The 20,627-nt window shown below is 56.5% G+C and overlaps 10 protein-coding genes across 10 annotated transcripts in view; 5 read left to right on the top strand and 5 right to left on the bottom strand.

The window, feature by feature from the left end:
- The first annotated feature begins 35 nt into the window (after positions 1 to 35).
- On the top strand, positions 36 to 2,878 carry BCV69DRAFT_281769 (Pkinase-domain-containing protein). The gene is made up of 6 exons (XM_025492106.1): positions 36 to 270; positions 394 to 656; positions 740 to 804; positions 886 to 1,062; positions 1,133 to 1,575; positions 1,665 to 2,878. Exons 1-6 carry the CDS (start codon positions 173 to 175, stop codon positions 2,677 to 2,679), a joined length of 2,061 nt encoding a protein of 686 aa, XP_025349017.1. The 5' UTR covers positions 36 to 172; the 3' UTR covers positions 2,680 to 2,878.
- On the bottom strand, positions 2,738 to 5,150 carry BCV69DRAFT_157549 (hypothetical protein). Its single transcript, XM_025489399.1, has one exon. It carries the CDS (start codon positions 5,081 to 5,083, stop codon positions 2,795 to 2,797), a length of 2,289 nt encoding a protein of 762 aa, XP_025349018.1. The 5' UTR covers positions 5,084 to 5,150; the 3' UTR covers positions 2,738 to 2,794.
- Positions 5,151 to 5,248: 98 nt separating this feature from the next.
- Positions 5,249 to 7,472, bottom strand: BCV69DRAFT_289820 (hypothetical protein; the record flags this gene model as incomplete). Its single annotated transcript, XM_025493677.1, has 5 exons — positions 5,249 to 5,731; positions 5,813 to 6,023; positions 6,107 to 6,327; positions 6,409 to 6,966; positions 7,469 to 7,472. The coding sequence occupies 5 exons, from the start codon at positions 7,470 to 7,472 to the stop codon at positions 5,358 to 5,360; spliced, it is 1,368 nt and encodes a 455-aa protein (XP_025349019.1). The 3' UTR covers positions 5,249 to 5,357.
- A 6-nt stretch (positions 7,473 to 7,478) lies between these two features.
- On the bottom strand, positions 7,479 to 10,008 carry BCV69DRAFT_281774 (hypothetical protein). The gene has a single exon (XM_025492107.1). It carries the CDS (start codon positions 9,945 to 9,947, stop codon positions 7,527 to 7,529), a length of 2,421 nt encoding a protein of 806 aa, XP_025349020.1. The 5' UTR covers positions 9,948 to 10,008; the 3' UTR covers positions 7,479 to 7,526.
- Positions 10,009 to 10,245: 237 nt separating this feature from the next.
- Positions 10,246 to 11,896, top strand: BCV69DRAFT_276612 (hypothetical protein; the record flags this gene model as incomplete). Its single annotated transcript, XM_025491116.1, has 2 exons — positions 10,246 to 10,394; positions 10,462 to 11,896. 2 exons carry the CDS (start codon positions 10,246 to 10,248, stop codon positions 11,894 to 11,896), a joined length of 1,584 nt encoding a protein of 527 aa, XP_025349021.1.
- Positions 11,897 to 12,032: 136 nt separating this feature from the next.
- Positions 12,033 to 13,439, bottom strand: BCV69DRAFT_268419 (hypothetical protein; the record flags this gene model as incomplete). The annotated part of the gene is made up of 3 exons (XM_025490866.1): positions 12,033 to 12,458; positions 12,558 to 12,744; positions 12,826 to 13,439. 3 exons carry the CDS (start codon positions 13,437 to 13,439, stop codon positions 12,033 to 12,035), a joined length of 1,227 nt encoding a protein of 408 aa, XP_025349022.1.
- Positions 13,440 to 13,480: 41 nt separating this feature from the next.
- BCV69DRAFT_289822 (putative succinate-fumarate transporter) lies at positions 13,481 to 14,932 on the bottom strand. The gene is made up of 3 exons (XM_025493678.1): positions 14,704 to 14,932; positions 14,142 to 14,618; positions 13,481 to 14,058 (listed from the first exon to the last, which is right to left on the bottom strand). Exons 1-3 carry the CDS (start codon positions 14,807 to 14,809, stop codon positions 13,667 to 13,669), a joined length of 975 nt encoding a protein of 324 aa, XP_025349023.1. The 5' UTR covers positions 14,810 to 14,932; the 3' UTR covers positions 13,481 to 13,666.
- Positions 14,933 to 15,696: 764 nt separating this feature from the next.
- On the top strand, positions 15,697 to 17,017 carry BCV69DRAFT_281777 (60S ribosomal protein L33-A-like protein). Its single transcript, XM_025492108.1, has 3 exons — positions 15,697 to 15,865; positions 16,350 to 16,527; positions 16,637 to 17,017. The coding sequence occupies exons 1-3, from the start codon at positions 15,734 to 15,736 to the stop codon at positions 16,639 to 16,641; spliced, it is 315 nt and encodes a 104-aa protein (XP_025349024.1). The 5' UTR covers positions 15,697 to 15,733; the 3' UTR covers positions 16,642 to 17,017.
- A 618-nt stretch (positions 17,018 to 17,635) lies between these two features.
- On the top strand, positions 17,636 to 18,898 carry BCV69DRAFT_233543 (ribosomal protein L2; the record flags this gene model as incomplete). The annotated part of the gene is made up of 3 exons (XM_025489865.1): positions 17,636 to 18,371; positions 18,462 to 18,642; positions 18,733 to 18,898. Coding segments are annotated over 3 exons (1,083 nt in total), but the record flags the coding sequence as incomplete, so codon positions are not given.
- Positions 18,899 to 19,886: 988 nt separating this feature from the next.
- The window catches only part of BCV69DRAFT_157972 (hypothetical protein), a 1,369-nt gene continuing 628 nt past the window's right edge, over positions 19,887 to 20,627 (top strand). Inside the window, exons 1-2 of the mRNA XM_025489401.1 lie at positions 19,887 to 20,191; positions 20,269 to 20,627. Coding sequence (XP_025349026.1) covers positions 19,969 to 20,191; positions 20,269 to 20,627 — 582 coding nt within the window. The 5' untranslated portion in view covers positions 19,887 to 19,968. The remainder of the gene's footprint in view (positions 20,192 to 20,268) is intronic.

Below are 20,627 nucleotides of genomic sequence, written 5' to 3' on the forward strand. Positions count from 1 at the left end.
CACGCCCAGTCACGCCACGCCTCCCGTTCCGCCCAATTTTGTGTTACACAAATACCATCAGCTCAGCGCAGCCATCCCTTTGCCTGCCGTGGTCGATCAAAGACGGTCGTCCAGGTGTACTAGCACCACGTTCAGAGATCTCTGCGGCTTCACTCCTTCAGCACGGTGCGCCATGCCCAGCGCGACTCCCACCTCGTCCACTGGACTGGCCTACCCAAAGGTACTGGGCTGGTCCATCAAGCAACACATCGGCGGTGGAGGCTTTAGCAAGTGAGTACAGACACGAAGCGTGTATCAGCCAGAAGGCCGGCATCGCTGGTGATAGCTTCGAAGCTTCGCCCTGGTCCATTCGCTGACGAGCCCTCCGTACCATCCCGTCTTCCTTTGCTACAGAGTCTTTCGTGGCTACAATCCTTCCCACCCTACCAACCGAGTGGCAGCAGTCAAGGTCATCTCCCTTCTCCGTAATCCTCCGCCCGATCGTCGAGCGCTGCAGAAAGAAGTCCAGGTCCATGCTGTGCTCAAGCACCCTCATGTCTTACAATTCATCGGAGTGGAAGAGAGGGGTATCAGCAAAGAGGAGAGGGCTAGGTATTTGCCAGGCATATACATCGTCCTCGAGCTTGCAGGCGGAGGCGACCTCTTCGACAAGATCAGTGAGTACAGATACGGAAAGGTCACAGACAAAGCAGAGTCGGATACTGACACTCATTGGCACCTGACGAATCGGCCCTCACAGCTCCTGATGCCGGCGTAGAGACCGATCTCGCCCACTTTTACTTCACACAGCTCATTGCAGGCTTGGTGAGACTTTCGGACTCTTTTTCCTGACATCGTTGCTCTATCACTGACTTAGAGTGTCTGTGATTTGCGCCGCTTGTGCAGGAGTACATCCATTCGCATGGTGTCACACATCGCGACATAAAACCTGAGAATATGCTGTTGGACAATGATGGCAACCTCAAGATCGCAGACTTTGGGTTATGCTCTGTGTATAAGCACAAGGGGAGGGAGCGAGAGCTGAAGGGAGCTTGCGGTAGTCTGCCATACATAGCACCTGAGGTGAGTAGAGACGCAAGTGCGCGCTAGAAGAATCGCTCTGATATTGACGGCGCTCTGCCTGCTCTCCCAGATGAACGGGCGTCCGTACAAAGGCGAGCCAGTAGACGTCTGGTCGGCGGGTGTAGTCCTCTTTGCCCTTTTGGTAGGCAATACTCCCTGGGACGAGCCGACCAATCGTGCTCCGGAATACGTAGCGTACCTGGACGGAACACTCTTCGACTATGATCCCTGGAATCGTATCCCCGGTGACGAGCTCGCTCTGGTGAAGGGTATGCTCTGTCCCAATCCTGCCAAGCGACTCAGTCTGGAAAGCATCAAGCGGAATCGATGGTACAACCGGAACAACCCGCTGCTCACAAAGTCGGGACAGTGCACTGACCCCACGACGCTCGCTGAGAGGCTACTGCAAGGGCTAATCGTCCACGGAGAGATGGATTATGCTGCGCCACTGACCATCGAGGAGAGGGCCAAGCAATTGCACAGTGATGGTGAAAGAGCAGAGGTGCCCGAGAAGTAAGTTTGGCGCCGCGAAGCTGTTGCGTCTGTCTGGAAGTGCTTACTCTGACCATTTCTTGCCCTCGCGTACCCTCACCGTTCTGCAGCCTCTCACTCACGCAACCAGAAGCCATGCATCCTCATCAGCCACTTCAGCTCGGCTGGTCGCACCGTTCTGCTGCAATGGGTCCTGGAGGCCTCTCCATGCCAAGCTCGACTGCACAGCCCCGCCTGTCTTCCTCAACATTATCCTCTGCGCATCATGCTCGCCGATCCAGCTTCCTCGAACCCCTCTCGCAACAATTACAGACTCGAAGATCTGCTTTCCAGGCCAGCCAGCAGCTCTCTCAAAGTCTTCACGGCGACTCTCAAGACCCCATGGGCGGAGGGAGTCAGTTCACTTCAGTGCTCAATTTCCTTACTCAACCTCCAGCTCTTTCGCAGTCTCAATCAGGCCGCGCCAATAACGCTGCATCTCTGACGATGCTACCCAATTTGACGAGGTTCACCTCCTCTGCTACAGTCGCTGTCATGGCCGAGGTGCTCAGCAGGGTCTTGCACGGCCTAAGGGTGCAATTCACCCTCGAACCTCTGGGAGACACGTTCATGGGAGAGGCAGAGGAAGTAGATGGGCGTGACGCGATTCCCGCCGCCGACTTTAGGATGGACGACGCAGACGATGAAATGGACACCGACGAGGCTCTGCAGCACCACGATGATGATGGCAGGGGAATGTCGCGGAGCACCTCGACTGGCAGTGACGGGATGACCGTTCGTGGCTCTCCCGCGCCAGAGAGTGGCGGTATGACCACTTCCGCATCAACAGCCACCCTCACTTCGGCTTCGGCTTCGGCTGCTCCCTCTTCGCTTTCGAATTCGACAATGTCCCTCGGCTCCATCCCTGAAGGAACCAAAGGGACCCGTCTACGCATCAGTCTCACCGACTCTCGCAAGTGTCAGCTCAAGGGTGAAATTCGCGTAGAGCGGGTTCAGGGCATCGAGGGAGGGGAGATCAAGTCGCTTGTGATGATGAGTCGTCGTAGGGGTAGTCCGTTGGAGTGGAGGAGGGTGTTTGGTAAGATTGTAAGACAGAGAGAGGTCGCGAGTTGTATTGCGAGGTAGTACGCAGCCGAGAGAGGAGTACACAAGATAAGGGGACATGGGGTCCCCTTTTCAATCGTCACACATGTACTATATCAGCCACTTCGCACAAAAATTCCTTTCGTAGTCCCAGACCTCAATGGCCCTTTTCCTTCTCCTTCTCCTTCCTGGACTTCGCCGTCTTCTTTGCCCTCCTCCTCCTCTTCTGCACAATCTTCTTCACCTCCTTGACAGCAGCCAGCAGCAGCGGGACCGCCAGCGGGCCAAACAAGGGCGTAAAGACGGCGTAGCGATGTTCTACGGGAAAGTAGAGTTGTCCCACCATGCGTGGGTTGTAGAATGCTAGAGAGGCAGAGGATTTGGCCAGCAGGGAGAGGGAGGAAAGTTCTGACCAGCTAAGGCTCGAGCTCCACTTGGAACTGGATGCTGATGCTGACTCTGGAGAGGTAGAGGTAGAGATGCGCTGCAGTGCTTGCAGACTTGATTCGACGGAGGACTGCACTGAAGTGCCGACTTCTAGGTTGGACAGCTTGGACAGGGAGCTGTGCACGCTCTCGAGTGTATCGATTGCGTCTCTGAGCCTGTTGAGGATCGTGAGACGCTTGAGGTGGAAGGTGACTTGCCTCTGCTGCTGCTCAGACCCTTGGTCTAATGGAAGACCTAGCAAGGTGAGGAGCTGACGCTCTACGAGCTCGGCTACCTCGCTGTATGTGTCTTGGTGGGAGGGGAGCATCACCACGCCTCCCCAGGACGGGACAACCCAACCCCACGTCTCTTCCTTGCCCTCTTGATCTTCCGCAATCTTGACGAGAGAGCGCCATCGCGCTTCCTCGGGAGAGGTGACCGGCTTGTCATCTCCTTCGAGAAGGCTACCTTCTGAAGCGGGCGTTGTCGCAGGCTCAGATAGATCCTCGTAGGGGTCTTGCTCCCCGCCGTAGACGACTGGACGGCGCTCACTAGATGGGTTGTACAAGACGAAGTGCAGCGTGGTAGCATCTGCTGCTATCCCACTATCCTCATCTCCTGTGTCCAGACCCTGCTCGAAGAGGAAGGGAAACGGGGCGTAGGTTCCGCCCTGGCCTGCTCCTTGCTGACTGTCGAGGCCCCATCCACTTTCGTCCACAAATGTCTCCATCTGATCCTGAGGGAGGTAGTAAGCTCGCTTCTCGATCGCTTCGCTCCGCGGAACACTTGTGGTAGAGTTGTATCGCTCCACGCACATTGGACGTGACACCGGTGACTGCGCAGGAGGAGCATAGGTTCCTTCTTCATCATCTTCGTCTGCGGACTCGGTCCCTTCATCCTCTTCGAGGGCGGCCTCGAGCTCGCATTCAACCTCTCTCTCTTCCTCGATCTCGACCTGCTCCTCCCAAGTCCGATTGGCCGTCCAATTGATGTCCTCCCATTTGATCCCTCTCGCCACCTTCCCAACGCCCCAGTCCGCAGTATAGCCTAGGGTGGTGAGGCTCTCGAGTTGACATTGTAGGCTCTTCAGCTGCCCTCGTATTTGAGATCTGAACCCTTGACCGAGCGGAGGTTGGGTAGAGTTGTCCAGCGCAAGGTCTTCGTTGAGGAGATGAAAGTGGAGCAGGAGGCGCGATGGCAGGTCAAAGGGTCTGTCTTGCGAGTAAGCCTCATGGAAAGTATCTTCGTCTCCTAGAGAAAATCCTCGAACTTGTAGATCTCCCTCGTCCTGTTCGACGTAGTCACGCAGACGAGCAACAGCAGATGAGTCAGAGGCGGGTGGGGCGGTATGAACACCTTGAGCAGCAGCCTGGGAAGCGGCGGCCGGTGCCGCAATGTCCCAATCGCCATCTGCCCCGTTGTCGCTCGTCCGACTGCTCTCAGCTGCGCCTTGCATCAGCAAGTGTTTGTAAGGCAGATCGAGGTCGAAAGCTATCCGCTTCGCCAATGCCGAGGCAACCGAGTGAGGAGAGAAGTTCGTGAGAGGCTCGGTCAAATTGAGCACCAGTGGAGTCCCTGAGCCGATATCTTCACCAGCCCCTGAACCGTCTATCCGGTAACTGAAGTCAGGTGTGACGTCGCTGTCATGCCGGGTGAGCGTCCAGCTGACCTGCCACTGAACACACCACCTGCTTGCGGCGGCATGACTGCGATCGTTGCCCTCGCTGGCCAGCTGGAGAAGCGCTGCAGTCTGGCTGCGTGTTTCCGCCGACCAGGTTCCCCGCTCATCTCCATCGAGTGTCCCATACGAGATACCTATTGATGCGGGTATCTGAGCAGGACAGCCAGTCTTGCGATTCAGCTGAGTCCAGGTCTGGATCGCCTCAGAGTCAATGGGAAGTCGGCTGACGGCGGTGAGATGTCTGGCGTAGGGAAAGGAGATGAGGATGAGGGCATAGATGGCAGCGAGGGCAAGTACGCGCGTCGACGTCGACTGGGACGAGCGTGAAAGGATGCTCATCGTCTACAGCACATCTTAAATGGGTATCAGGGCAGATGAAAGGGGGAGGAAGGTAGACTTGGCAGCAGAAGGCCTCCTCCGCTACGCGACCCTGAAGATCTGGGTCATGCATTCGCGCGCAATGCACGAGCCAGGCGCTCTCATCTCTCACTTCTCTACCCTCTCCACCTCCAAAAGAGAGCTTCGCAACACTCGCACACATACAAGCACAGGAGAAGGTCAATACTTGTCCATGATGCAGGAAATGATACAATAGCTATGCTATACCCAGCCCTTAGGGCGGCCAGATAGGGTGATCCAACAGCTCCCAAGTAGTCAGATCAATATCGCCCTTGATCGACTGCCTCAGATCCTCCATTGGCCTCATCCCACTATTCGGCACAACGCCTCCTCCAGGCAGAACCTCCGTCTGCCCTCCAGGAAAGCTGGTGCGATCCAACACCGAGCTGTATGAGATCAGTGCCCCTCTTGTGTAGCACATCGTCGCTGCGGGGGACAGATACCGCTGCACAAGGGTCCGCTCAGCATTTGCTGCTACTCTTTGGCCAAGGGACATCCCGCTTGTGGCGTAGGCCCCCACGTCTTGCGCGTGGAGATCGGCCATGAATTCTGCGAGGTGATGGAAATAAGGCTCTGGGGGTATCAGGACTGCATGGGTGGATGACGGTGGGAGAGGACGTGGTCAGGTCAATGACCCTCCGTGGTGGCCTGCTAGCTCCCCAAACGTACCATTTTGATCAGGACTCTGCGGATTGCTGATCAATGCTGGGTGAAAGTGTTGTGTCCACGTCAAATTGTGAGTGATCACAGCGCTGGAGCATCCCAATAGGAATTTAGAGCGTCCAGAGTAGGAGATCCCCTCGCTGTGTAGGAGGTACTTGTGCTTGCAATGCTCAGCAATGGGTACATGCGGAGCAATGTGTGCGCTTTCATCGAAGAACTGGACGATCAGGACGTTGCCTGGTCAGCCGACTGCTACTTCATCCAGGTGGTCGCATGTCCCCTCTCTTCAGTGCTACTTACGCTTGTAGCACGGACGTCGGACCAGACGCTCGCACCCGGCAATTTGACCTGCTCCATCAAGTCGGCTCTCGCAGCCGAGCCCACACTAGGATCGCCTCGGAAGAAAGCCCTGTCCGCCTTTTGGTGCCAGGTCATGGCCTCATTGATGGCCTTTGCGTCTCTGCGGAACTCGCCATAGGATCCAATACCTGCCTCGGGCCAGGCAGCAAAGGAGAAGTCGGCTGGCAGTAAGATCAAGGGAAGCTCCTCGTCAGTCATACATTCGCAGACCATTCGGGCCGCGTTAAATCAGGGGCACTCACGCAATAGATATCGTCCGGGCGGATCAGATCCCTCCTTCGTCAAGACCCAGCCTACGCCGTCTCCAGCGTCAGTCTCATCACTGTCAAGCGCGTTCAGTATAACGTCGACGCCCTCAAAGCGCGCCTTGTCTGCAGCGCTTGCCGCCTCCACCGCGGTGCGAAAGAGTGTCAAGACTCCTCTGACCCGACTCTGCGGTCCCACGGTATAATTGCGGATAAAGATTCGACCATCCTTGATGATGAAGCGCGCACAACCATCTATACACTTTGCGCTCGCTTCTTCGAGATTACGGTACTTGATGCCGCCCTTGTACCGCCAGGCAGCAGCATTCTCTTCCAATTGATCAAACAGCAGCGGGAATTCCCTCTTACACTCCGCATGAGACATTGTGTGATCCACCTGTCTCTCAACCGATAGGCCCTCCCCTTGGGCTTGCTTGCTGCTACCATGGCCGTAAGCTGCCTTTATCGAGTTGGACCAACTCTTGGTAGGGAGACGTTCGGAGAAGACGGAAAGGAAGAGGGTAAGGGTGAGGAAGAGGGCGGCGAAGAGGACGGCTGCATACGCGGCAGTCTGAGGCGTCGGGGCCCGTCTCCGACGTTCTAACATGCTGAGGGATAGGCAAGGTGCACCGGAAATGGATCAGGAATTGAATGGAGGGAGAGAGAGATGCTTGGATGCCGGACGGCTACGCCAGGTAGGACTAGCTAAACCCGTGGGGGAGCCGGAAGTGCGGACCAGCATGGCACCCTGCTGCAGGGAGATAGCCCCCAGCCTGCGAGATTGTCTGATCGCGCAAGTCGAGAGAGGCCAGAGCCGAAGCCGTTCTCACGTACCTGTAATCGGAGTGAGACATTTGGGCAAGAGGGAGAGGATACGGGCAAGCAGTGTGCCTCTGACTCACTGGCTGTGAGCCGGCGCACGGAAGTGGACCTTATGTGCATCGGGGTCTGGAGAGTCGGCGAATCCGTGGCTGATCCTGCATGCAACTCCCCGGTGGCGCGTGCGACTGCCCGACCCCTCCCACGGTCCAGTCGGCGTGGGGATCTCAGAGTCCACACATTTGAGAGTGATAGTCTATGCACTTTTGTCTTGTTGGTAACACTGGTACACAAGTCTACTCGTCGTCACTATCCTCTTCGCTTTCTTCATCGCTACTCTCTCCAGCATGCTCAATGATGGTCTTTGCCTTTTCCTTTAGCTCTCCCATCCTCTTGCGCACCGCTTCTTCACTAACCTCGGCCCCTTCGCTCCTCTTGTCCCCAGCCCACTCCAGCACACCCTCGTCACTAATCAAGTCGTCATTGTAGAGCTTTGTGACAACGCCGGTGAACAGGGCCATCTTCTTTCCTTGATCTCGAGCGCAGAATTTCTGGATGAAGAGGATCGTCTCGCATCCCTCTACCGGGCCATTTGAGCCAATGTTGTTCAGCAGTGGACTCCAGCGATTGAGCCACTGACCCGTCTTCTTGACGTCACTGGCATCACACCTCTCCATGAGCTTGTCGACGACGACTCGTCTCACAGAGGAAGGTGGCACATTGCTAGCCATACGAAGCGTCTTTAGCTCAATCGAGGCATTGTCAATGGTGTGGCCTTCGTCAAAGGCACGATCCAGCGAGGCGGAGGCTTCAGCGCTAAAGTCTGCTTGCCGCGCCGAAGCTGCCGCTTCATCAAGAGCAGCATCGTCGCCAGAGAGCGTCAAGGAGTCGAGGTGGGTAGAGAGTCCAGGAGTGGCAGTAGGGAAGTCCCCGTCCCCGTCGATGTCAGAAGCATCCGAGTCTTCGTCCGAGTCTGACCCGAAGCCGAACTCGGAATCGCCATCGACAGAAGAGAGTGAGTCTTGGGAAGTCGTATCGGTTGTCTCGCCTTGCCGTAGGTTCGCCCCGATCACCAGATGACGGAGGGTGGCGGGAGCCTCAAGCACATCGTCATCCTCATCGTCTTCGTCATCCGAATCATCTTCATATTCCGGGTCTCTCACTCCTAGAGCGGGCCAAAGGTACCCTATACTGTCTTTGCCCAGACGGGCATCAGAGCCAGGAGGTGGAAGAGGGTGGGCGGTCTTTGTCGCGACATCGTCCTCTCCGTCGCTGTCTTCCTCTTCCGCCCTCTTGACATCTGCCAATCTACGGGTCGCAATGCGACTCCCGGCTTGTACTGTCACATCAGGCCCAATAGTGCAGCCATCGGCAATGATGCAGCCTGACTCAATGGTGACACCTTCCAGTAGCTTGACTCCTTCGCCAATGATCGAAGACGTGATGTTGCAGCGCGGTCCCACCTGTACATTCTTGAATAGATGAGAGCCTTCTATTGTACTTCCCTGCTGGACGCTTACGCCCTCACAGAGTGTGGATCGAATGACGCTGACGCTGTCTTCCAGGGTACACCTCGAAGAGATGAGTGTATGACTACCCACAATGGCGCTTCTTGCCACCTCCACACCATCTACGCCTTGGAATCTGCTGGCAAGCCGTGCCTCTAGACGTTCGCCTGGCCAGGATGGAGCTCCCGGTACAATCGGAAAGGTGAAGCGAGAGAGGACATCAAGGCTGATGCCATCGTAGGCTCTTGTGGAATCGCAGCGTGAGCCGTAGGCGCTGGTCGAAGCCAGAGACTGAGCGCTGTCAACGTTGTCTGCCTCGTTTGCAACGTGCACGAAGAGCTTACTGTCCAGCAGATCACTGGTAAGGATGCCGACGACAAAATCCCTCCTGAGCTTCTGGTAGTCAAAGTTCTCAGAGAAGAGGGGAGGAACCTCAATTCCGCAGATGTCAATTCCGGTTTCCCTCAAGTCCGATCGTAGGTCGACTTCCGAAGTCGAGGCGTCCAGGACGGAATCGAGGAACGTATCCTCGTAGGGTAAAGAAGCGTGACGAGCCGATGCAGCAGGGGTGTGGAAAGCCCAATGCAGGAGTTGTTGTGACTTTGACCGCAGTGCAACGATCGGTGAGCTAGATGGTGGGCTATTCCTTGCCTGTGGTTCAACGCTCATCATGCCTATTGTCATGATGGCATCGCGATCGAGCTTCTTCCTTTCCGTGTGAATTCGCACCATCTCCCGAAGATCGACATTGCCCACGGCATCTGGCTGCACGAGGATGAAGTCACCTCGAATGACCTGCTTGGAATCCAGATCTTGCATAGCATGCCCAACGGATGTAGCAGAAGGCAGCGCATACACGACGATGTCGAGGCCAGTCAGAGCGCCGCTCTTCCGTAGCGATTCGATGTGCTGGCGAACGAGGTGGGTATGCGATTTGGACAGGACGTAGACCTTTGAGGCGCCGGCTTGTAGCAGCCGCTCAAGGGTCAGATTGATCAGAGGGACGCCGCATAGAGGTAGCAGGCAGCGAGGACGAGTCAAGGTCAGAGGCGAGAAGCGAGAATCGAAGGAGTCTGCCAAAATGACGGCTGAGAGAGGCTCCTCGTCGGCGCCATCGATAGGAGCTGCACTCGCTGCCTTCTTCTTGGAGGACGAGGCAGACTTGACCTGGCCCTTGGAAGACGTCGTAGGAGCTGGCTTGGGAGCCATGGTGGGATGTAGAGAGGACGACGAGGGCACTGGATATGGCGGGTGATGCTGAAGGGGGAGCTGCCGTGGAGGAGGAAGGAGTGACTGCTTCGCCTCGCCTCGCTTCGCTTTGCTCCATCGGAAAGGGACATGCGCGCAATTTTTGGCCCAAGCGATCCTGGCAATGAATGGTAATGGTGAGCAGGCCACCTTCAGCAAAGTCTACTTTGACCACTTCTTCCATCTTCTGGATTGTCCCGATACACTCTGCTACTCAGTCAACCTCGTCGATGGTCTGCTCACAGCATGCCTGCCACGTATGCTTCTCGTCCGTGGTAAGGGGAAGCTTCGCATCGACCTCGAAGCGGACCCTTGCAGCTCCTCTTTCTTCTTGCCACTGGGCTGCACCGGCCCGTACGTCTCCCTCTTCGGCCTCGTTGTATTGGTCTTCCAGGGCTGCTTCGCAAAGTCAGTCCCACGGCGATGGCCTCTCAAGGGCATTCTGCACTTCGCGAGCTTCATCTCTTCCTCGCAGCGTGACGAGATCGAGGAGGGAAATCGCCCCAGAGGAAGTAGAAGGAGAAGACCTCGAAGAAGCATCTTATGCTCCCGTGAGCAACGACAGCGTCTCCCACGCCGGCAGTAGCGCATCGAGATCACAAACAGATAGTCTGCCATGGTTTCTGCAAGAAAACATCATCGAGATTGATCCACCTGTGGCATCGGCATCGGCATCGGCGTCGGCATCACGACCACCTCCCAGCGTCCCCTTGGAGGATCCTACAGCGCTTGCTCTGCCCGACAATCTCCCTGCGACATTGCGACTGCTCCATACGCACTTGACAAAGGGTTCATCATCTGGACTGCTCCACAAGCCCTCATTCACCGACCTTGAAGACGGCGAAACGCCTCCGTCACCAGTAGTCTTCGTGCATGCAGCTCCACTGCAGGATGGCCTCTCATGGTGTGACTGGATCACCATTGTCACTGTCAGGGAGAATACTGGTGGAGGAATCAACGGCATTGTGGCTCGTGACATTGGGGATCTCCTAAGTCGGGTCGGTCCGCCCTCCTTTGAGGGCGGCTCAGCCGGAGGACGAACAAAGGCCGAGAGAGGTCTGGACCAGATCTTGGGGCCCAACGAACGTCTCAGCGGGAGCAAGGATGCGTACGGTCCGAGCTCGACACAACGTTTGGGTAGAATGTCAAAGGAAGGAATGGAAAGCGAAGAAAGTCAAATATGGCCAGACCGTGAGTCTCCCACTCAATGGGCACGGCAAAAGGAGGCCCTCGCTGCCAAGTACTCTAGCTGGAAGCCCCTCAAGATCCTCTCTAGGGAGACGCAATCAGGTCTACGGATCCTCCATTCCTCCGATCCGCAGAAGTGGACTGCCAGTGTCCTCTCCTCCCACTTCAAGGTCAGCGTCGAAGCCGTCAGGAGGATCTTGAAGGCTCGTCCCGAGAGGTGGGGTGGAGATGCGGATGACAAGGGACTGAGACGGATGGGCGACAAGGGCTCAGAGCCCGAGAGATGGAAGAGGGAGGAAGAGGAGGTGGAGCGACTCAGGAGAAGCTTGGGCAGGGATGACGTCGGTGAAGAAGACGAAGTTGGTCTGGAGGAGGATTTGCAGCAGGCGGACGAGGCAGCCCCTGCACCCTTGACTGGCGTCGCCCCCTCGACTCTGGACGTGCGCTCATTGGGCAAGCCGCGCTATTCGGTCAGATTTGAGGGTCTACCGGCCGCCTCAGCAAGCACATCGCGGACTGCAGCACGCAAGGCGGCAGCAGCACGAGGCAAGGCCTCAGATGGCAGCGAAGAGGCCAGTGGAGAGTGGGTGTTGGTCGACGCCGGCTGGTGCGTGGTGCATGTGATGACGCCGAAAGCCCGAGCTAGATACGATGTAGAGGGTGTGTGGAAGGACCTGGTCAAGGAGCAAGACAGAGAGGACGCTGCTGCTGCGCCCTTGTAAATGAAAGCATGATGCCCAGCGCTTTCTGCCATCACTATAGGGTCTGTCTGATGGGACCACATGAGCGTGGGGAATCGTATTACCTTGCCTCGTAGCTGCGCGTGTCTACAGTCTAGGCGCATCAATCTATACCTCACTACTTTCCACTCTGCTGCTTTTGTGTCCACCGACTTCTGATGCCTTTCAGCCACTGCTGGCCGTTCGGTTCCTCCAGGAGTGCCCTCGCCCTCCTGTGCAGCCATCTGACGTTACCCCACGCGCCACCGCCCCACCCCTCGGTAAACCTCACCCAGGAAAGCAAGGAGAGGTCGAAATCTTCCAGCAACCGCTTCAGAGGGTACTCTTGCTGCAGATCAGTACTGGGAGGAGCGCGTCCTCGCTCAGAAGCATAGCTTTCTAGGTGCTCTGCGAGTCGAGAATGGTAGAAGGATAGCCAGGCCCTTTCGTCCGCCTGGGAGGAGAGATGACGGCTCGGTACGACGCAGCAGAGGTACTTGATGAGGTCTTGCGTTGGTACACCGACCCCGATGTATTGAAAGTCGTACAGTGCCACTCGATGCGTCTGGCTCATCGAGGTCCAGGATGCAGGGAAGGCCGTCTGCTTCTTACCCGCTCCGTGCATCTTGCTCGAGGAGCCGGATGTACTGCTACCCTCATCCACGGCGACCCTGTGAAAGGCCATGTTCTCAGCCTTCGCATCGCCATGGACTAGAGTAAGACCAACCCCTCCTTCGGGGTTCTGGATGGCATCTTCAATCGCCCATGCTAGATCTGGATCCTTCTTGAAGATGGCGAAAGGCGATCGGTCATCGATCTGTTGCAGGCCGGGCTGGCGAGTCTGTAGGTAGCTGTTAGGGGTATAAGAGGGTGTGAAGCCGCTGATCAGAGAGCTGAATAATTCTGCGGACGTGGTGTCGGATGGCGCTCACTTGTAGGTCCCCCACTTCCATACTCCATCTCCTTGCCATCCTTGCTGTCCGCTCCTCAAAACCCGCATCTCCTCCCGAGGCTCATGACATTCTCTCCCTTCCTGAACCGTATAATTCCAAAAGCAAGCATGTAGTCGTGCAATAGCATCTAGTCCAGCTAGCGCTTGCTCTAGTGTGAGGTCCTGCCTTCCGGTCGGCATCAGCTCGTACTCCGCTGCGAGGTCAGACAGAAGCAGGGTGAAAGGCGTAGGTCTTGCCAGGAACTTCGGGGTCCCATGATGCTCGCTGGAGAACTTGGGTGAGAGATTGGAGTAAAAGTTGGCTTCCACTTTGTAGGAGAGAACCTTTCTCATCGTCCCTTCCTGCTCTTCCTCATCCTCGTCCTCCTCTCCCGCGCTCGGAGGAGGCTCGATCCACTTGAGAACTGCGCTCGAGGGCACTTCTTCCGCCTCTTCACCTGACGCAAAGTGAAGACGATATATATTTCCATAGCCTGCCCATAATGTCGTCAAATGCTCCACATGGTCAAGGTGATTTGCATAGGCTGGTGGTAGGAGGGCAGCAATCGCTGCGAAGAGCTGTGGGGAAGAGGACAGGCGCTTGTTGCGAGGCATGGTGACGGAAAGGAGGCAGGGCGGTGCGGTGGCTTTGAGACGCGATATGATCAATCTAATCTGATTTCGGCATGGCCGATGACGGTTTCCGAAAAGTGAAGTGACATGATAGGGCCGACAAGAGATACAGCGATGGAGCCCTCGCAACACACATAGGACTGTCCGCCTTAATACAAGGATGTACTACGTCTCACACAGAGCGCTGCCGGACCTCCACTTCGACCTCTTTACTCGTCGCTCCTCGTGTCGAGCAGATTGAATTCGCCAGCCTTGGCGGCCTCAATCTTGCCCTTGACGTTCTCATAGATGGTGAAGACCACGGCCTGACCAGGGGCCACACGAGCTACTCTCGGCGTGATACCCTTCCAGAAAGCACTTGCGCCTTCCTGGGCAAACATGTCCCTGGCCACCTTGACGACTCTCGAAAGGGCAGTCTCGCCTTCCACTCGCGACGCACGCTGGATACGGGTCTTGATAGTATCAATGGGGGCATTTGAGAAGGGTCCGAGAGCTCCGGAGATGAGACCAATCACGGCAGTCTCATGGGAGGGCAGCTCCGCTGTTCCGTGATACTTTGTGGCCAGAGCCTTAAGCTCTTGGTAGGCGGTGAAGTTAGCGGCTGTGGACAGACAAAGGGTGGGCCAGAGAATGATTCAGATGACGCACGGGCAGGGGACCATAGACTGCTCGAGGCCTACTCACCCTGGTTAGTAGCTTGCCTGGCAGCTGTCAATGCCACACCTCGGTAAAGGGTGAGGAAACCCTCCTCACGAATGATAGTGTAGAGACAGTGTGCAGCATTGCGGTACCTTGGCACCTCCAGAGGATCGGCAAGGGAGTGTTGTTGCGCTTGCAGTCGGATCTTTACAACTTCCATGGGATTCACAACTGCGACGGCTTCTGTAGTACCTGCTCCAAGACCTGCCAAGAAGATACCTTTTGATGAGGTCTTGCCCGTTGTCTTGTCTGCCAAGAGACCCTTGTATTGCTCGAAGGACATGAATCGGATAGCCATCTTCGGAACGATACCTGCTGTGACAGCTCCGAGACCTTTGTAGAGGCCCAGAGGCGTCTCGCGGCGGATGATGTATGCTCCAGTCGCAAAGAAGCCTCGGGCTTTTGTTCCAGTAGATTTGCCTCGACGTGAAAGCTGCATGCGCACCTTGATTGTGTCCAGAGCTGGTTGGGGGAAAGGCGAAGATGATGACACTCTGATCAGCACGCGCAGCGACAGGGAGGTGAAACGCAGGCGGCGGTGACTTACGATGACAAGTGCAGGCTTCAGCAAAACCAGCGATACCTCCCGCGATCAGGTGGGTCGAGGGGGCGGTCTTACCGCTGTTGGCCTTCGAGGAAGAGGAGGCAGACATGATCGGCGTGATGCTGTGCAAGGTTGGGCTAGGCTACGGATGAGGGTGATATGCTCGTTGTTGCCGGAGAAAAGACGATTCGAGACCACGTAGGGCGAGACAGAGGGGCAACTTGAGGAGGACGATACAAAGCAAAGTGAGGAGAAGGTTTGAAGGAGTGACTGTGGATAGGCCTCGAGTCAAGGGAAAGCGGAGGAGACCAAGACATGCGGGGTGAGCGTTGCTAGCCATCGATGTCCACATAACCCCGCATTGGCCGGCCGCCCTCTCCGGCCTAGTCCGGCTAGGCTCGTGAAATGACAGCCTGACCCGGAAGCGGAGCGCTCTCGGAACGGAAGCATCATAGATCTCGCACCGGGCCTTCGGGGGGGACCTTGCGGCGATTGCAAGCGTGTCACGACGGTGTGTTGTGGTGTCGTCAGCCGGTGTTTGATCTGTCTTGTCAACGGAGCTCATGGTGATGAGGGCTGGTAATGTCTGCAGAACCAGACTCATCCACTTGCTATACATATACGCCAGCATCGGCGGCAAGATGCGTGCGGCTGATGCTATGCTGCACTCCCAGGCATTGCAAAAGGTTTTTGGTCACAAGGCTCTCTACAAGCCCTTGTGCGTTCTGTAGAATGTCTCTTTGGAGCCTTTCCTGCTGCTGACCTTTGCTTCTAAGCTGTGTGTGTCCCTACTGCGAGAAATATCAATCGCTGCTGGTTGGAACATTTTTGGCGGATGGCTGGGAGCGCGCACGTGAACTGCGCCGCAATTCAAGACCCGCCCAAACCGCCCTGTAGCCTGGCCCTGCCTGCCCCCCGCCCGCGTGGAATTCCCTCGGGCGGACGGCACTTCTGCTTCTTCGAGCGCCCCTCATCCTCGTAGCCACATACGCCAACCTCACCTGCCTCCTCCTCATAACCCAACCTCTTCATAATGACCCGTCTCTACAGCAAGGCTCGTATCCTGGGTCACCAGAGGTCGAAGCACGTCTCGCACCCCAAGACGTCGCTGATCAAGATTGACAATGTGGACTCGCCCGAGGACGCTCAGTTCTACCTGGGAAAGGTTAGTAGTCGTCTACTGCCTCGAGCAAGGACTCATCCTTAGAGGGATGGGAAGACAGAAGCGGGACGTAGCGATGGGATCAATGAGCTGGCCGGAAGCTCGGCATCATATGACAAAGTCACGGATTGGGCAAACTAGAGAGGGAAGGTGCAGGCTCGTCATGGTGGGGGACTCCCAGCAGCAGCTGAGATGGCAGCCTCCCGCTGCCTTTCGGCTGTCGTCTGTAGTAGAAAAGGAGACACGGCGGAGTCATTGCAGATTGCGAGGACACTTGTCTCTGCTGCTATCAGCTAGCTGAGCTGCCTTTGCTGGCTGGACGTGCCTCCCTCTGTCATAGGGGCCTGCCATTGGAACCTAATCTCTTCAGAATGCTGCGGTACTGCGATATGGGCGTCAGATGGAGTTTACCCTCACATCACAAACGTCAAGGACGCACGTCGCTGACATTTCTGCTCTCCTCCCTTTCTTACCATGCCCGCATCAGCGCATTGCCTACATCTACAAGGCTCCCACTGACCGCAAGGGATCGAAGGTTCGCGTCATCTGGGGCCGAGTCACTCGCCCTCACGGCAACTCTGGTGTGGTGCGATCCAAGTTCCGCACCAACATCCCGCCGAGGGCTTTCGGTGCCAGTGTCCGAGTCATGCTGTACCCTAGCAACAGTGAGTTTCTCGAACGGGCATGGGCGGAGATGAGCTGAGGCCAGTGCATTGCTGCTCGACTACCAGTGAGCCTATTGCTGACCTGCCTCGCCGTCATTATTGCCTTCAGTCTAAGTCTGCATGACTTTGAATTGTTAGATCCTCATCAGACCCTTCTACTGCGTCTGCTCTGGCTGCACCGCGCTGGTAGCCTCAGACTTTGCCCACCTTGTACGCCTACAGATCCTCTCGCCTCTTTTCTTTTTTCCAGCATCTGTTGATGTTTCACCATCAATGCCAAACCAACGCATACGAAAACGAGACAAAGCTCTGTGTGGATGTGAACGGGAAGCTGTGAACGGGAAGCGGGGAGACTCTTGAGGGGCTGAGAGCGGGCCGTACGCATTGCATGATGTCGTCTGGCTCCAGCTTCGGAGATTATGACAGGTGAACAATTGATTGCCAAGTGATGCCTGACCGCCGCTCAGAGATCTCGACCACGGCGATCGAAACTAAGTAACCATATCGATGCCGCTGCAGATACTTCAGGTGATGCCTTTCGCTCGGGGACCTGATCTTTACATCGCACTGCAGTCTCACCATACTCATGGGCCTGCGACGCGAGGTCTGCTTTCTGCCCTTCTTCACCCGCTCTCCCGCGATGATCTGAATGGGTACATTTCGTCTCGTCTCGTCCTCACGACTTGAATCGTGTGAAGTCAGAGTGAGCTGTGTGCGGTGCGATGAGCAGGGCACCCGACGCCCCGAGGGAGAGCGGGCGACGGGGGGGCCTGCGCCGCGTGACATTTTGCCTCGGGCGGGAATGCGTGGGCGGAAGATCTGACCAAGTCGCAAGCGCAGCTTCCTCTCAGCGCTTCTTCCAGCCGATCTCACCATCCCTGACCCGCACCACACCTCATCTTCTGTGATGTTGGCTCAAAGAGCATCTTTGCGCCTCCTTCTTGGCTGCCCGTCGTCTGCGGCGGGCTCGTCAAGGAGCGCCTTTGCTCCTGCGGTCTGTCGCCCGCTGTCCACCTCGACACCTCGCCGGGGCCTTGGCGGCTTCAACACGAACACTCAGACCTTGGCCAGCTCGTCGACTCTTCCACCTACCCTCTTGCAGCAGACTTCATCAAAGGCGGTACCAACTCGAAAGCAACGTCGTACAGCAGAGAAGGCTGCTCGGGCTGTGCAGAAGAAGAAGGAGTACAACAACACCAGAGCGGCCAAGTTAGGCCTCTCGCAAGCGAAGGTGTCTCCTTACGTTCGGATCGATCGTCAATTCAAAACCTTCAAGCCCATCACTCCCTCTTTGCGATGGGTGAGATATAATATCAACGATCATCTCTACGGTGGCAGGCCCGAGAAGTCTCTCACTGTGGCCAAGAGGAGTACGGGAGGAAGAAATCACCACGGCAGGGTGACAGTGCGCGGCCGTGGAGGAGGTCATCGCAGACGTCTGAGAATGGTGGATTTCTGGAGGTGGGAAGCTGGTCCGCAAGAAGTGATCCGCATTGAGTATGATCCTGGAAGATCAGCCCATATTGCCCTCATCAAGCACAAGGAGACCGATAGATTGAGCTACATTCTTGCACCCGATGGCCTGCGCGCTGGAGACACAGTCGAGAGTTACCGGACGATGAAGGAGGTGGTGGGATCCAGTGGCGAAGGGGGCGCAGCCTCCGCCCTTGACCTGGGAATCTTCAGGACAAAGGCCATTCGACCTGGGAACGTGCTGCCTCTGCATCTCATTCCCATCGGAACCACCATTCACGCTATCTCTCTCAACCCCGTCGGACCCGCAAAGGTTGTTCGATCGGCCGGAGCCTCGGGCCAGCTTATCGCATTCGTCAACCGTTCGAAGGGTGTGAAGACAAGTGGAACATCGGAGCAAGTAGAGGCGGACTTGCAAGCCGCTGAACAGACTGGTCAGTCTTCTCAGGGTGCGGGGGTAGCCACTACCACTCATGCTCAGGTCAAACTGCAGTCCGGTGAGGTCCGAATGGTCACAGTCGACTGTGTGGCGGCAATCGGCCGAGTGAGCAACATCGATCACGAGCACGTCAGGCTGGGTAAGGCGGGTAGGAGCCGCTGGCTGGGCAGAAGGCCCAAGGTCAGGGGTGTGGCGATGAATGCGTGAGTACACGTCTGCGACAATGTTCTAGAACAATGTCTGACCCTTACTGATCTGTTCGTTCCTTCTGTCTTTCGGTTTCACCTTACCAGCGTCGACCACCCTCACGGAGGAGGCAGAGGTAAATCGAAGTCCAACATGCATCCCCGATCCATCTACGGTCACTTGGAAGGCAAGCGGACTCGCAAACCTGGTACAAAGAATGGAAACCAATTCGTCGTCAGGGAGAGGCCACGACAGAATGGAAAGCGCGCTGGAACGTAGTCAAGGCGTGGGACGCTTATCGGAGCGAACAGAGAAGTCGGCTGATGCTTTACATCACAATCCATTCATCTCATTCCGGCTTCACGGCCTACAATCTGCGGTATGCCTTTGTGATAGCTGTGTCGCCTTTCCGATGAGCGTGCGGAGATTTTCAGGCCGAAGAATGCCCAATGTAGTAATCCTCGGAGCTGCGCAGCAGCAGCAATCGAGCTCATGCGTCCAATCTCCCCACTCGATCGCTCGCCCGCCGGCGGGTCATGATTCGTGGCATCTGCCGCTCTCCGTCGGTTCGTCGCCGACGGCTCGTGAATTGTGGCATCTGCCAAAACGCCTTGGTCAGCGTAAAGGCGTTCAAGTATCCACCACGATGAAGATGACCACGGATGCAGGTACTCCTCGCTTTCGTACAAGCCATTGAGGCAGACTCCGAACCTCGGCTGTGGCAATGGTGGGTGTACCTCACCCCTTGCGTCACGGTAGGGTCACGCACCGACGCGGATTAGGTTCTCGGAAAGAAGTGTCTCCGATTCGCCTTTACCGCGTTGCGGGGTGAGCGCGGGCGGAGGCGCGTGGAGGCGCACCGGAGATCTCCGGCGGCTGGAATGGAGATCTGATCTTCGTGAGGGTGCAGTGGCTTCGATAGACGCAGTCCGGCGGTTGATACAAGGCCAATACACACCGGCGTGGTCCTGGCTGCTGACATACCCCCGCACAGGATGCAAGATGTGCCCGAGGTTACAGCGAGGCATTCTTGGGGTACGATCTGGAGCGAATGCGGGCGGTGGTATCACATTGCTAGCTTTACGCAATCTCGGTATGGAATCTGCAGGCTCTGTTCCACAATCGGAGGCGACCAGGCAATCAGTATCCGGGGCACAGGGCATCCGAAGGCACCTTAGATGTTGCTTCTCTCGGTGTGAAGCTGATCTATCGACGGCCACGTAGGTAGGTCCAGAGCCGTCGTAGGCTACTAACGCAGAGCTGCTCTGGTTTCTCTCAACCAAAAGCGAGACCAGAGCCGAGGAGAGCATATATAAACCCTTGCTCGAGTGCTCGAAAGACTGATGTTGGGACCATCCCTCCACTACACTATCACTACCCCTCCCTCTATTCCTCATCAAGGACACCACACTCTTTCTCAACCAACACTCTTTACAAACATGAAGCTTACTCTGTCTTTTATCACCCTGGCGGTCCTTGCTGCCCAGGGCCTGGCCGTCCAGGCGGCACCTAGCCGTGTAGACACTTTGGCAAAGCGTGTCCCCGGTGACAATCTCGAAATGAGGGGTGAGTAAAGGTGCTCGCCGTGCCGTCGACAATGGAAGGTGAGGCGTGTTGCTGATACCCACTCTTCACCGCCTCAGCTGTCGAAGCCGCCACTAAGACCCTGACTGTCACAAAGACAAAGACGACGACTCAGGTGCAGACTAAGACCAAGACTCAGACTCTGACCAAGACCAAGACTCAGACCCAGACCCAGACTCAGACCAAGACGATCACTACGGCTAAGGGCACAAAGACGCTTACCAACTGTGCCGCTACCAAGACTGTCACGAAGACGACCACTGCGACGGCCACCGTCACTGTTACGCCTGGCGATGGTCAAGACAATGGCTCTGGTGGTGACACTACCGGCTCTGGCTCTTCTACCGGCTCTGGTGACACTACCGGCTCTGGCTCCTCTACCGGCTCTGGTGACACTACCGGCTCTGGCTCTTCTACT

Source organism: Pseudomicrostroma glucosiphilum (genome assembly GCF_003144135.1).
Source record: "Pseudomicrostroma glucosiphilum strain MCA 4718 unplaced genomic scaffold BCV69scaffold_4, whole genome shotgun sequence".
Classification (NCBI taxonomy): domain Eukaryota; kingdom Fungi; phylum Basidiomycota; class Exobasidiomycetes; order Microstromatales; family Microstromataceae; genus Microstroma; species Microstroma glucosiphilum.

Bases quoted from the DNA above. Each gene is read 5' to 3' on its own strand.
- BCV69DRAFT_281769 (XM_025492106.1), top strand. From the start codon at position 173: ATGCCCAGCGCGACTCCCACCTCGTCCACTGGACTGGCCTACCCAAAG. The intron at 271-393 runs GTGAGTACAGAC...CCTTTGCTACAG, and splicing joins GGCGGTGGAGGCTTTAGCAA to AGTCTTTCGTGGCTACAATC. The intron at 805-885 runs GTGAGACTTTCG...CCGCTTGTGCAG, and splicing joins CACAGCTCATTGCAGGCTTG to GAGTACATCCATTCGCATGG.
- BCV69DRAFT_157549 (XM_025489399.1), bottom strand. From the start codon at position 5,083: ATGAGCATCCTTTCACGCTCGTCCCAGTCGACGTCGACGCGCGTACTT.
- BCV69DRAFT_281774 (XM_025492107.1), bottom strand. From the start codon at position 9,947: ATGGCTCCCAAGCCAGCTCCTACGACGTCTTCCAAGGGCCAGGTCAAG.
- BCV69DRAFT_289822 (XM_025493678.1), bottom strand. From the start codon at position 14,809: ATGTCTGCCTCCTCTTCCTCGAAGGCCAACAGCGGTAAGACCGCCCCC. The intron at 14,619-14,703 runs GTAAGTCACCGC...TCCCCCAACCAG, and splicing joins TGAAGCCTGCACTTGTCATC to CTCTGGACACAATCAAGGTG. The intron at 14,059-14,141 runs GTGAGTAGGCCT...GTCTGTCCACAG, and splicing joins CAGGCAAGCTACTAACCAGG to CCGCTAACTTCACCGCCTAC.
- BCV69DRAFT_281777 (XM_025492108.1), top strand. From the start codon at position 15,734: ATGACCCGTCTCTACAGCAAGGCTCGTATCCTGGGTCACCAGAGGTCG. The intron at 15,866-16,349 runs GTTAGTAGTCGT...TGCCCGCATCAG, and splicing joins CTCAGTTCTACCTGGGAAAG to CGCATTGCCTACATCTACAA.